The 14,232-nt window shown below is 34.5% G+C and overlaps 1 protein-coding gene across 4 annotated transcripts in view; it reads right to left on the bottom strand.

Annotated features, from left to right (window-relative positions):
- WDR7 (WD repeat domain 7) overlaps nt 1-14,232 on the bottom strand; it is a 287,874-nt gene that overhangs the window by 235,094 nt on the left and 38,548 nt on the right. For all 4 annotated transcript variants that reach the window (XM_072952162.1, XM_072952165.1, XM_072952163.1 and 1 more), the window contains 4 exons: nt 12,158-12,299; nt 11,666-11,914; nt 10,462-10,682; nt 1,530-1,725 (listed from right to left, as the gene is read on the bottom strand). In XM_072952162.1, the coding sequence (XP_072808263.1) occupies nt 1,530-1,725; nt 10,462-10,682; nt 11,666-11,914; nt 12,158-12,299 (808 nt within the window). The remainder of the gene's footprint in view (nt 1-1,529; nt 1,726-10,461; nt 10,683-11,665; nt 11,915-12,157; nt 12,300-14,232) is intronic.

Consider the following 14,232-nt stretch of genomic DNA (forward strand, 5'->3'; position numbering starts at 1 on the left):
CATTACTTAAAACAGGCCACTGTTTCCCAAATAGACAGGATCTTGACCTTGTCAAATGCCTGTGAGAACAACACTGCATGCTTACTGGGAACATCAACTGTGAAGATCGAGACGGTTGATCCTGAAAGAATATAAACAGGTCCATACAGAAGCAGCCACCATCTAGGTCGGTGACCCACCTTTAATAAGTTCCTAGAGGGGGGAGGATATAGCTCAAGTGGTAGAGTGCATGCCTAGCATGTACAAGGTCCTAGGTTCAATCCCCAATACCTCCTCTAAAAATAAATAAATAAACCTAACTACCTCTTCCCCCTGCCACAAAAAAATAAGTTCCTAGGTAGAAGTCAAGAGGTTCAGGTGGCCAAATTTTGTTGCTAGTTGTTCGGCTACTTTTCTGACTACCCAGAGATGTGAAAGAATAACAATTTCCATGGCCTCTACATCACTATTACGTGCTATTGCATATAATTAAGATACAGTAAAAGAAACGAAGACTCTGGACCGCTACCTCTCTAGCTAAATTATATATTACTAGCTTCAGTTTCATTTCATTAGGAAATAAACGCTGAAAATAAAAAGTACCCATTTGAGGGAAAAAAACAACTAAAAGAAAGTACTGCATAAAAGCATAAAGTTAAGATATTTTTAAGTGTCTTTAAAATTACTTTTAAATGCCTTTTGAATTATATTCATAATCAGTTTAATTCAAAACAGCAAACACAGAAAATTGCACAAAATGCATGAGTAGTTTTGGTGTCATATGGCTTCATCTGTAAAAATGCATTCCCAAAACACTAAGTAGAGAGAGAAAGTATCTCCTCAGAGTTTAAAGACATTTCATGCATCAAACCTTAGATGGTGTGATTTATTTAGCTCCATTTTTAATTTATTTAATAAATAAATAAATTTAATAAATAAATAATGTCAATACCTTCAGGATGTGCCTTACTGACTCCCCAGGGACCTTTACATCACTAGCTAAAGCCTGAACAGCAAGGAGGAAAAAGAATGTACACCTCCCGTTATGGTTGAAATCCAAATATTATTCTGCTTTTCTACCTTAATCTTGACTTAAGAATGCCATTGTTGACTGATTATTTACCAAACTCCTTCTGAAGATCAGAAGATAATTGTTAAATTGGAATATTACGTATTGGGTAATTGTACTAAACTGGTTATCAGAATAATGCCCTCCAGTACACATACAGTTAGGAGCTCTTTGTCTTTTCCTACTAGGGAAATTACTGAAAAAGCAACTTTCTCTTTCAGTAAGGTCTCACTTATAAAAAATTTCATATTCTAAAGTATTCAAGTATCATATATTTAAGCAGCTAAGAAATTCCGGAAAATGATACTCTTCCTTTATCATATTAATATAATGTTTTAAGTCCTGTTAGACAAGTTTACCATACTCTTGTGTTTATATCAATTGTTAATTCAATATGTGTGGTATTTTAAAATAATGTTTTACATGTATCATCATAATAAGAACATTTAATTTTCTGGTCTGGCTCAACATTTGTTCTTACCAGTGTCCATCTGCCAGACGTACACGGAGCCATCTGAACATCCCACAACTAGGTAATCATCAGAGGGCCTCCACTTGATTACTTGAATGGGGAAAAGATGACGAGATGCCAGCATAATGCATTTTTTCTCTCGCAAACTTAGGAGTCCCACTGAGTGGTCACTGGCTACAGAGCAGATGCAGTGCTGTACTCTTGCCTGAAAAAAGAATAAACTTTAATTATATTTACATTAAATTCAGAATAAAGTGGATCTGGTCTTCAATTAGACCAAAATTAATTATACATTCACTGCTGCTGAAAACACCAACCACAATATTAGGATGTGTTGAAAATTTTCTTCCTTTATATTGTACATAAAACTCCCAGTTCCATCATCATGACCCTTTTAAAAATATTAAATAAATCCTCCATTAAATAGGGGAAAGATGTCTTAAAAAATTTGCTGTTCAAATTTGAAGATGACCTTACTAAAAATAATTCTTATGTGTGAACAGGCAAAGCTGGGGAAAAGAATTGATCTACTATTATGTGTTCTCTTTCCACAGTCTGAACTTCCCTTTGTTAGTGACTGGAGCTGCTTTCTGGAGTGCTTCTTTCTGTTTCTGACTCTTGTCACAAGACCCATGCTCCTCCCTGCTTCTTTGCTCAAAAACAATACCCTCAGGGTCCCTCTGCCACAATCATTTCTTAAGTACTACGCAGAATTTGTATTATCTGTAGATGTGCTTCATAGCTTCCATTTGTAACGTCAGCAGGTGCATGATCTCAACTAACATACAACAGCCAATTAAACATTCTGCTGCATAGAAGTTTTTGCTCTTCCATGGCTTTTTAGAACAAGATGGAATAAACATAATCAAAGATGGTAAAGATGCTCACTAGCTATGGAGAACTAAGTCTATAACCTAGAAAATTAAAAATTAAAGTCTTTACATGTTTATAAGACAATCTAATCTGTAAGCAATTTCAAACTTTTCGTGACTTATTAGATTCTGCTGCCAGATCACATGAAGGTGAAACCCTATGAACACCGCCACCCAAAACTTGTTATTGTGTATGTTGTGGCTATTGATTGCGGATGATCCACGGCACTACAGACATACTATCCCTTCTACAGGATCCAGAAGAGAAAATTCTCAAACCTCATCCTCCAGGGCTTTGCCTAAGTAGAGTTTTTCAGCTAAAGAACAGTATCTCGCTGATTGGTCTATCTCAATGGGAAATGTTGTCACGTATCAGATGAGAAAAGCAAGGCGGTGGTTTACCATGTGTGCATTGGAAACACAAGTTACAGTTGCCATTTTTACCCCCAGAACTCTTAAGAGGCTTTAACATGCTGATGTGAATATAATTATCCCCACAAGGGGCATATGCTACCACTCATCTCCAAGTTTATTTGTTCATCATAATCTAAGAAGATGCAGTTTTTTGAGAAACACACTTTGGAGAAAGCTGCTACAACTGATTTCTTTTATGTTTTGGTTACTAAGAAACCTGGAACTGAATTTTCTGCCTAGAACAGTGGAGGATGTGGGCAGACATCTCAAACACCAAACTGTATTTATCAATGTGGACTCTCAGTGGCCTCATCCACTTTTTCTTTCATTTTCTCTTCACCATGATTTAGCTGTATTTGCATCTAACTGAATAATATTTATTTTTGTAAACAACATAAAATCAATGTTTGAATAAAGCAGAGCATTAATTTAAAAAAGGGTGTAAGATTTAACTAACTTACTTTGTTCTTAAATTCACGCTTTAACATTTTGTTCTGTATTAGCTTTATTTGTACTTTTTGTTTTATAATGATTTTAAAACTATAATCAGCCTAGGAGGTATTAACTGATTTTAAAAGTTAAGAAAACTAAGTTCAGAGAGATCGTGTTATAAACATTCAATAAAACGTCATACAGAATTTTCTTCAGCAAGCGTTTGTTAAGCTATTTATTTCAAGCTCCCTGATAAGCATTCAACTGAAGCATAAAATATGATTTCCTTTTTTAAAAAGACATTAAAAACTGAGGGGCAGCTGACTATGGCATGCAAAAATTCACTTTTTAATTAAGTCATACGTCAAAATAAAGTGGCAAACTACAAAAATATCATTTAAACATAGGCAATGTTAGAATAAAACGTATTTCACAGCACATAAAATATTTCTGAGTTTCACCAGACGTACATTGCTAACTGAAGATAACAGTTTAATGCAACGGATGCTCTGTATTTCTACAGATAGTCATTAATGCTGACTTTGTATTTATGAAATACATCCATCATCCAGTTTACAAAAAGGGATGATTGCTACATGATGGTTAACTATTTCCTATTTTGCAACATCGATCTGCTAAAAACTGGTCATTTTATTTCTCTCATTGGAGAAAATAAATCTAACAGTGATCTTTTTTTCTCTGTGTCCGAGTGACTAAAAAGAACAATTCCTAAACAGCATCCCTTTTATTCTATTCACATCCTTTAATCAGGCCTCACAACGCCTGCCACTAATTTTCACTCTGCTACTTTGACTCATAAGCTCTCCAAAATCTTACTTAAAATGAGCTAACCCTTAATTAATGCCACGCACCTAACTCGCCTACTTGCTGGTCCCCAAGTCGACAATCATTTCCTTAATATTCACATACATTCTTGTCATTCCTTATTATAGAGAAAATGAGGCATGAGTTGGGGTGAAGTCCGTTTGCCTGTTTGCTTTTAAGGTGAATTTTTACCAATATTCGTTACTACGTTTGGTGTTTTTCAAATTAGATTCTGTTGGTAGATCTCAACATCTGAGGTGATACGAGCCTACTGAGAACCGCTGGCCCACACATTCTCTCTGCCAACATCTCTTACTATAGTTTGTCGCCTAGCAGAGAGAAGACTGCACACGTTAAGCAAAGTAAAAAGGCTTCCCTCTTCCTCTGAGGATCTTGCCCTTCAGCACGAACTCCTCATGAGAAGTTGCACCATCAGAACTTTCACCCTTGACGTTTATATGCTGATGGATAATTTTTTTAAATTCAAGAAAATACAATCCATCCTCATAAAAAAATTTAAAAACCCTATATCATGTTATCACTCTTATTAGTAAAAACTAACACACAAAGGAAATATTAAATAATAGCATAGGGTATGTTTTAAAAAGATTATAAGATGTAATTTTTTTTTTAGGATATAATTTTCTGAAAGGAAAAATAATTGAATTCTCCAAGTTCTAGCTTTTCATTCCCACATGACGCGTTCTCTTCTAAACATACATAAATACGTTTTAAGGAATGGTTCTGTTTTCCTTTGGCTAGTGCAATAATGATGAAAACTGGCAACTGACATGCCTCAACCACAAAGAAAATGTTTGGTCCAAAATAAAAATGTTATACCATACGCATAAATGAAAATAATCATGTGAAGAGTTAAGTCTAGCTTTACTGTAATGAGCAACAGTCTGGAAACAGCCAAAATAATCAAGACTGAAAATAAACACACAAAAATCAATATTGCCAAGCCCAAGAAAGCACAGTTATTAGAGGTACTTAACTCACAAGAAAAGATGGCTCTCTGCTTTTTAAAATATAGATCTAAATAAATCTAATTTTTCTTCTTTCAAGAAAATGCTAGTCCAACTTATGTGAAGAAAAGTGGCCGAGAGTAGAAATAGCTCAATACAGTAAAACCTCATTAATTTTGACTCCACTAATTAATTCTGAGTTGATGGTTACCTTCATAGGCTGTGTGAAAATAAATTAAATGGTACAAACAAAGCAAATGTCTAGCCTATTTAAATGTGAAAAGAAAAAGACCATTCTCAAGCACCACTTTGGTATTAATTTTAATTCAAATAATAAACAGAGTAATGATAAATAATTCTCAGCTACCTGTTCAATGAAAGCACTTAAAAGATTTGCTAAAACACAATTAACTTGGTTTCTTCTTATCTGTCCTCAAAATTACTGAAGAAGCACTCCTTAAAGAATATTTGATAACTCTTATCTCTCTTTGATTTAGACCCAGCTTCCCACAAATGAGTTGAATTACCACAATTCTTTTCTTATTATTAAATTCTCGCGATCTTGGTTATTGAACATTTACTACACCTACAATGACTAATTCTGTAATTTGATTCATTCCATTCTACTTCATTTTCTTCTATTTCAACCTGGAAAAGTCACCTAAACGTGACAACATCAAGGATATTTTAATCAGAATAAGACATTTAAATTGTGTAATCAGAATAATAACATAATAACTAAAAACTGTGAACCTCAGATCTTTAACTAAAAAGCATTTATGTTTCAAGCTTTTTTTTGATCACACATCTATTCATTAAAAAAAAACTTTGTAATGCATTCTCACTGTATGTATATTTATAAATTGTATATGTACTTCTGTGCCACTATATCATGACATTGTAAAATACACACAAGAATAGTTTTAAAGGACGACTCAGCTTAAATAAACAAATTTCAGATGAAACGAAATCTTTTCTTAAATGTCTTAGTAATGTAGATAACTTCATGTTAGCATTAGCCAATACCTCAAAGCACAATATATATCTTTAGAAAGGCTGCATTGTTAATGATAGTGGGTGTAAATACATATTTTATATAATCATGAATTTTGTGCCTGCCCTGTTGCCAAGATTGATCGAATGATCACTGTTTGAACATCATAATGTGGCTAATGAAAAGATACTTCATTTTCATTGGAAGTATCTTCCATCATCCTCTTCTCTGTCCATGTTGTTAACAGCCCAGTTAAGAATTACACAGTACAAGCTGTAGTTCTGCTAAGCGAACACATTTTAACTGGACACACCCCTGGTGAGCGCACTGTTGTCGCCCTCCGTGACGGGGCAGCCCCCCTCTCGGCCCACATAATATGTACCTGTTTGATGTATGAAGCAAGAGAGGCACCAGTGTCCTTCCATCTAGGAAATATTCATAAGCTCAATTTCATAAGGTCAAAAAAAGAAGTAAGAGCTTTAATATTTTATCCCCGTACCCTGAATAATGTCTCACAGATTCCACTTCAGCACCCACTGCTGTCAACCGACTTAAGGAGTGTAATACACAAATACCATTAAAAAAATTTTTTTGAACTTGTACAGCGTGGATTGAGCCTCTGATCAATTTGTCTAGTACTTTATAGGAAGAACTTATTCCTGAAATTATTCAAAATTATTCAAAATCATTTTCCAAACACTGTGTTAGTTCTTCCCTGGAAGCAATATGCACCAATTAGCATCAAAAGCTAATTAAAAGCAGGGGTTAACAAAAAGCAACAGAATTTTTAACCAAGTAAAAACTCTTATTTTGATTTGATGAAAAAATTAAGATAACTGGGGCAAGGAAAAGGAAGAGATATTGGACCAAAACAAATATATTCCAAGGCCAATTATTATTTTTCAAATAATTCTGATCCTCAACCAAATAAAGGCTCATTGAATTTTGCCAGTAAATAACCCTCACAGTACATTAGTGCTGAGCAGCAGAATGCCACAAGCTATCACAGGATCTGACAGAGTCAGAATGCACCACCTAGGTCATCCAGCCTGACCTTACGCATTTTACAAGACTTCATTTTAAACCATTCCCAGAAACCTCTTATGTAACCTGTTCCCAAGCATCTGCCATGAATTACAGAAATCAGAGGCAGCTAGTATATCCCACCCACCAGCTCCATGGGGAGGTGATTCTGCTTTCAAACAGTTTCCAATGTAAATTATACATATATATTTTTTCTACTTTTGCTAATTTGTTTTCTAAACTATTCTTTTCCTCATATTATTTCAATCTCTTAGATGCCCAAAACAATTTTTCTCTTTGTCTGAACATTCTCTAAATATATGAACACTAACTACTGTCTCTCCTTTTAAATATGCCCATCATTAGACAAGCTATAAATGACCAGCTTTCACTCATAAATCAATCCCCCTATTCTCTTAATCATTATTTCTTACTTCCCAGAACTCCTTCTCTGGAACATAAATGTGCAGTTAAGATGCCTCATTCATCACTTTTAAATACTCTACATGAAGGGGAAAAAAGAGCCTGCAAATGTTAATTTCATTTCCACACATTCACAAAACTAGATTAAAAAAATTTTTTTACAGAAATCCATAGCTCATCCTTCTTTAAAAAAAAAAAGGTAGGGTTGTTTCTTTAATAGCTATTTTAGAAAATAAGACCATATGGTCCAAACAAAACACTGACTAACCACCTAATAGAACAGTTATGTTCTAATGAAAATAAGACTTTTAAGGACAAGTTTTAATATCTCCATTCATTCACTACATACAAAAGACACTAAAGATATAGTGGAACTCCATTTTTCTTCAACTGCTTCCTTATTAATAAAAGAACAAATAAATATGAAGAATTTAATGTAAGATTAAGAAGATATTACCTATCAAAGAAGAACTTATTTAATAAATGACATTGAGATAATCTGTTACTTTAGGGAAGAACAGATGATTTTTATCCTTTCCTCAACCCACAGACATAAATAAATTTTAGATAGACTCAAGTATTTGATGTTTGCTTCAATTCAGGCATTGTTTTTTAATCAAATTTCATCAAATATCTGGGTAGGGGAAGATTCTAGGATTCAAAAATATGAAAGAAGCTAAACAGAAAAAAGATAAATTAGATTATACAGGAATGGAAATTATCTGTAGGTTAAAAATATATTACAGAGAAAACCTACGATGTTCATTGTTCTTACTGGCTGCGAACCTGAGGCACTTAGCACACATACAGTCACATACACCATTCTCACCATCGGGTCTTGTCTCTAAGAGCTAGGGATTTAACATTGTCAAAGGAAGGCACGATAAGGTTAGATACCTGACAATTCCGTTTTCACAAACTCATGCTGCCCCCTTCTGGATAGGTAACAACACAAGCTCAGTGAGATAAAAGGAAAAGTAATCATTTAAAACTAATCAATTAAAGAACTTAGCCTCACACTGGGAAACATATATATTGTTGATACATAATTTATTTCAAAACATTTTCCAAAAATTCTGTTCTGAATTAAGTTCTAGTAGCAGCAAAAAGCTATGATGATCCAATCATCCACACCAATCAAAGAGGGAAGTAATATCAAATATACATTTACTAAAAGGAAATAAAACATGACACTTAGAGAGGTCACATCTTTTGCTCCCTTCAATACTTATTCCCATCACTTCCAAAAGGAAACAGAATCTGAAGTTGGTACTTATTTTTCCAGTTCAATTTTAACAATTTTACTACCTATACATGTATCCATAAATATATAATATGGCTGTGCGTGTTTTTCTAATGTAAGTAAATGGCATCAGACTGCATTACACACACAAATGTTCCCTGATAAGTAAGACGGAAGGTAAGAGAAGCTGACAGGGACGTGGAGGGGAGAGGTCAGCTGATTCTCATCTGTAAATGCACAGTCCTAGTGCTAGAGATTTAGAGAAGTCTGCTGCTGCCGCACTCCAGAAGCCTCAAAAGTGTCTGCTCTCCTTTCAGCTGCTCTCTTTCTCAGACCCCTCAGGCATTTGGTGTGTCTTTTTGGCCTCCCCAGCCAAATCAGAAATGGTTGCTCTAAACTGGAATAAGATAAATTATCCATTTCGGCATCAAAAAAATTAGGTATTTCAAATTTGCAGTCAGAGATGAAAAAAACTCATGTTTTACTATGGGGCGTAACTACTGTAAAATGAAGTTTAGGACAGGGGTTCTAAGAGTGCTGTAACTTACGAGTACAATTACAGTGATATCTATTTCACTAAAATAGACGTAAAATTACTTATTTAAATAATTGCACAGCAATTTTTCACAGTGATGAAAAAAAATGAACGACCAAATGAAAGAAAGAAAAAGGCAAAAATCAAAAAAGAAGGAAGAGAATAATTACGTTCTGAATTTTCAAATCTGTCAGGGAAAAAAAAAAGAGAGAGAGAGAGCGCCACACTAGTACTAGGACTTCCTACACCACCAGCAGCACCAAGTCAAACGAACTCTAGCGTTGGCAGAACGGGGAGACTGAGGACGCAAGCAGAAAGGCCCAGGAAAATTTCCTGGGTTTTGAAATGAGACCCCTTGTGAACACTGCACCAGATACGCAAGCGAAATGCTTCTCATTTCAGCAAGACCATAACTGGTGACACTGAATGGATTATGATAAGCGTGAAATATGTGTGCAAGACAGTGTGTGCGCGTGCGCTCGCACAAGGGTGGGTGTTGGGGAATACTGACTATGCACTTAGGTGGCTGATCACACGAACAAGTTCATGATGAACAAACAGTAAAAGAAATTATGGGTCTATTATTTATCTGTCCTAAGTCCTCCTAAAATCTCCTATTTCTAAAATTTATTTGGCTTTTTACACTTGACATCGTGGTCTAACTTACACACACATCACTAAGAAAGCAATCTGCCTCCACAGAGGTATTTGCAAAATTTTTCAAAGTCATTATCAGTGTCTGTTATAACTTCCCTTGTCACAATCGTCATTCATTTAAATCAACTCTGTAAGTATCGATAAGCATTTTGCTTCTACCAAAATATATGTCCACTATCTTTTTGTTCAGATGGACCTGAAAGTAATGAAATTATAGGATGACTTTGGGGATACTTAAATTATTTTAAAACAGAAAACTGAAACTTCAATAAACATGTTCTGAATTGCTACTATGTTTCAGGGACAAGTCATACTACTTGGGAGCCAGTAACAGGAAGAAACACTATGTGCATCGTCTATTTCTATGTGCCCAGTAGTAAATAATCATAACTTGGCCTAAACATTACACGTTACCGTTACTCAGCTTTAAAATTAAAAGGGCTTCATTAATTCTCTTGTCACATTTTAAGTTACGCTAGATTCCACTCACATTAAGCCTGATAGCAACATAACTTGCCTCTACCGTGGTGAAATAATCTTTTACGATCAACTTACACTACAGTTTTCAGGTGGAACTAGAAGTTGAGTAATCTCGCCACCATGGACACAGAAGATATGTTTCATTTCTCCGGAAAATATGTCCCAAATTATGACCGAAAAATCCACACCTCCAGATATCAGATATCTTTGATCATAACGAGCTGAGACCTGATGAGGATACAGCAAACATGTGACTTTGTTCCGATGACCACGGAGTGTCCTGTGAGGTGGCCAACCTGTGGATGAGGTTTTAGATGTAAAATGGGAAAATGAAAGTCTCCCAAAGTTTCACTAAACAAAAGCAAACATGAATTGTCAGAAGAGCTATACATTTTACCATTAAAAAGGCTTCTATCTTCTAGAACTGCTCTGTCCAATACAGTAGCTACAAACCACATGAGACTACTGAACACTTGCAGTGTGGCCAGAGTGGGTCCCTATGTGCCACAAATGTAAAATATACCTGGACCTTCAAGGACTTACTACCCCAAAAATGTAAAATAGCTCATTAGTCATTTTTATGTTGATTACAAATTGAAATGATAATAGTTTTGCTACACTGGATTAAATAAAATTATGTTATTAAAATGAATTTCATCTGCTTCATTTTTACTTTTTTTAATGTAGCACTTAGAAAATCACATATATTATTACACATATATTTCTACTGGACAGCACTGTTCTAAAAGATTACCAGTATTACTGATAATATGATAATTATTAAGTATGCCATAGAGATCCCTAATAATAAATGGAATTATAAACATATATCAAGGAGGTAAAATGGGTTACTTCTTTATTTACAGTCATTACATGGTGTTTATTCCAATAACAGACATTTGTCGAGTACAGTTGATTCTTGAACAACACAGATTTGAACTGCGTGTGTCCACTTATATGCAGATTTCTTTCAGTAAATATATACATAACACTTCACAGCACACAGGTGGTTGAATCCGAGGACGTGCAACCACGGATACAGAAGGCCAATTGCAAAGTTACATGCAGATTTTCAACTGTGCAGAGGATCAGCGCCCCTAACCCCCTGAGTTGTTCAAGGATCAACTGTAGTGTATTTTATTAAACTCTACCAACTACATTGCACACTAACATCTCCACTGATTCACTGCATTTGTTACAAATAAAGAGTGCAGACATCGTCAGGTTCGTGGTTACAAAGCTCTCAGAACACTTTAGACACTGGCAGGTTTCAGGGTACCTCTGCGGAGCATGTGTTCCCCCTGCAGCAGCTGCACTATGGCTGTCTGTGTGGCAGGTACGATAATGATGCTTCCATCTTCACGGCCGCAAACGAGTCGTCCATGCGCTGGTATGTACACACTTGCAGTTACCTTAAGAGGTTCATTACTGTTGGGAATCACACTCAGCTGATCTATAATTCCAGCAGGACAAGGATTCAGTCTGTCAAATGCTTCTTGCAAACTAATAGAAGTTGTCATTTCCAGCCCTGTGGGGGTTTTGTTTTGTATAAAGGAAAAACATTTATGCATGTTAGAACAAAAAATTAAATATATAAAAATTAACGTGCTTATAGTTGATTTAATAATATGCCAAAGAATAATAACTGTCGTTAACTATAATTCTAAGAAGAAAATGACGTATGTACATTATGAATTTGCTATTCAGTGGTTAGTATTCAGGTGGTTAAATGAAAAGAACTGAGAAATCACAGCACATGATTTACTATTACCTCCTTTGCCTTCCTGTTTATCGGGTGTGTCTGATATGTTCCAAATATTCAACCTGCCAGAAGAATCACCCTGAATTAATAATTTGTGGAAGTATTCCTTGCATCCATAGAAGAACCGAGTAACAGGAGGACAAATTAGCAACTGCAAAAAAAAATTGTTCCGATATCTTTAGCCATATTTTTAATAAAAATATTTCACACGTTAACATTTCTTCAGATTAGGATGTTAAGTACTTTGTCTCGGTATCAAAGTAAACAAAAAAAGTACATTTATAGAAATGAGTACTCAACAATATTTAATTAATTTTGTAGCACTAATACACATGTCAGCTAATACTCAAATCCAGTACATCGTATAACACAAACATTCAAAGAAATGAAAACTACATTTATACCCTTTCTCTAGAATTAATACTTATATTCTTTTTTTCCTGCTTTATAAAAACTGATTATTTGGGGGGAGGGTATAGCTCAGTAGTAGACTGCGTGCCTAGCATGCACAAGGTCCCGGGTTCAATCCCCAGTACCTTCACTAAAAAATAAATAAATAATTTTAAAAACCGATTACGCACTGCCATGCAATTATTTAATTGTCTGCTATTAAGCAACTAATACAAAGATATACCACTCTTTACCAAAAAGGAAAGTCTCCACTTGAAAGGTCAAAAGGGGAGAACTGGCTAATCTGAGCTTTCTGCCTGTCCCTGATTAGTTTAGTTTTGCTGCTATTCCTAGTGACTATCAAAGTGGTAGAAATAGAGGACTCCTTTTTAATTTTTAATTAGAATATTCTTCAGCTAACAGCACAACACTTTACTTGGTCACATTTACATAATCCACTTAAACCTAGCCTGATACGTTAGCTGAAAACCGCTAGGAACAGAAACCACTCATTAGGGTCTCATGTGTACTTTCATTTTTAAAACAAATTATTTTTCTGTTTAAGATCCTGTGCCTCACATGAGATCACTTATTTCAAAATATTAAACAGTGGTAGCCTCCTAAATTTAAAATTTAGATTATTAATGTACAAAAACTTGAGTATTAAAGCATAGACACTTATCCTGAAAAGGAGTGAAAAACAGACTTCAGTGTTTACAGTTATAGTTAACAAATAACCTATTTACCATATTCAGTATTAGTTGTTTCTTTAAGAGCACTAGCTTATAGAAATTACATGCATTAAGCATAATCAATTATTTGATTTAACTTAACGTCTGAAAATGACTAAAAGTTTTAATGGATAAACAACATGCTTAACCAGGAAAAGTTGCCACAACAGTTGTAACAACCAGTATTCCATATTTTAATGTGAATCTCACACCACATAACACATGTATTTTAATTTAAAATGTATTAGGGAGCTGATACTTAAAGAAATGTGATTTAAAAAAAGAAATGTGCTATGGATTTGCTTTATTTTATGTATTTTTTTACATGTCATTATCCCTTAGTTTAAACAGAAGGGACTGTCTAGTTTGGAAAGCAGTAAGTAGGAGTTTAAGAGAAAAAGGGGCAGGTTATAGAGAACCTTAACTGTACAGACATGTCTACATTCTGTATATTCAAAATATTCACAGAAAAAATAATTCTCTCCCTTCACCATCTTCTCCACATAAAGATGGAACAAAATGTTCAGAACGAAAAAGCCATGGAAACACAGAACATAAGCAAAGGAAACTGTATTTCTAAAACCAGTTTCTTTATTAGTACTCAAAGAATATAGAGTTGGAAACCTAGTACTAAGCATATTTCAACTTTAAATTGATTTAAGTAGGTTTTTAGAAATCATAATAAACTTTGGGGTTTTTTTAGATAAGAAATGTCTTTATTTCTTATTTATAATCCTAATGATTTAAATCACAATGCCTTGTTCAAATAATGGGGAGATATCGCAATGCCTTGTTCAAATAATGAACTATTATTAGTCACCATTACTACATAATTATTTTTATCCTTCTAAAATCACATCTGTCATTATGTTTATAACTGCATGGTAATGTAAAACAATTTATATCATCAATATGAATTTCACTGAAAAGTCATTGCCACTTTGTTGTCAGTATAAAATTATT

This window comes from Vicugna pacos, chromosome 30, assembly GCF_048564905.1.
Source record: "Vicugna pacos chromosome 30, VicPac4, whole genome shotgun sequence".
Lineage (NCBI taxonomy): Eukaryota > Metazoa > Chordata > Mammalia > Artiodactyla > Camelidae > Vicugna > Vicugna pacos.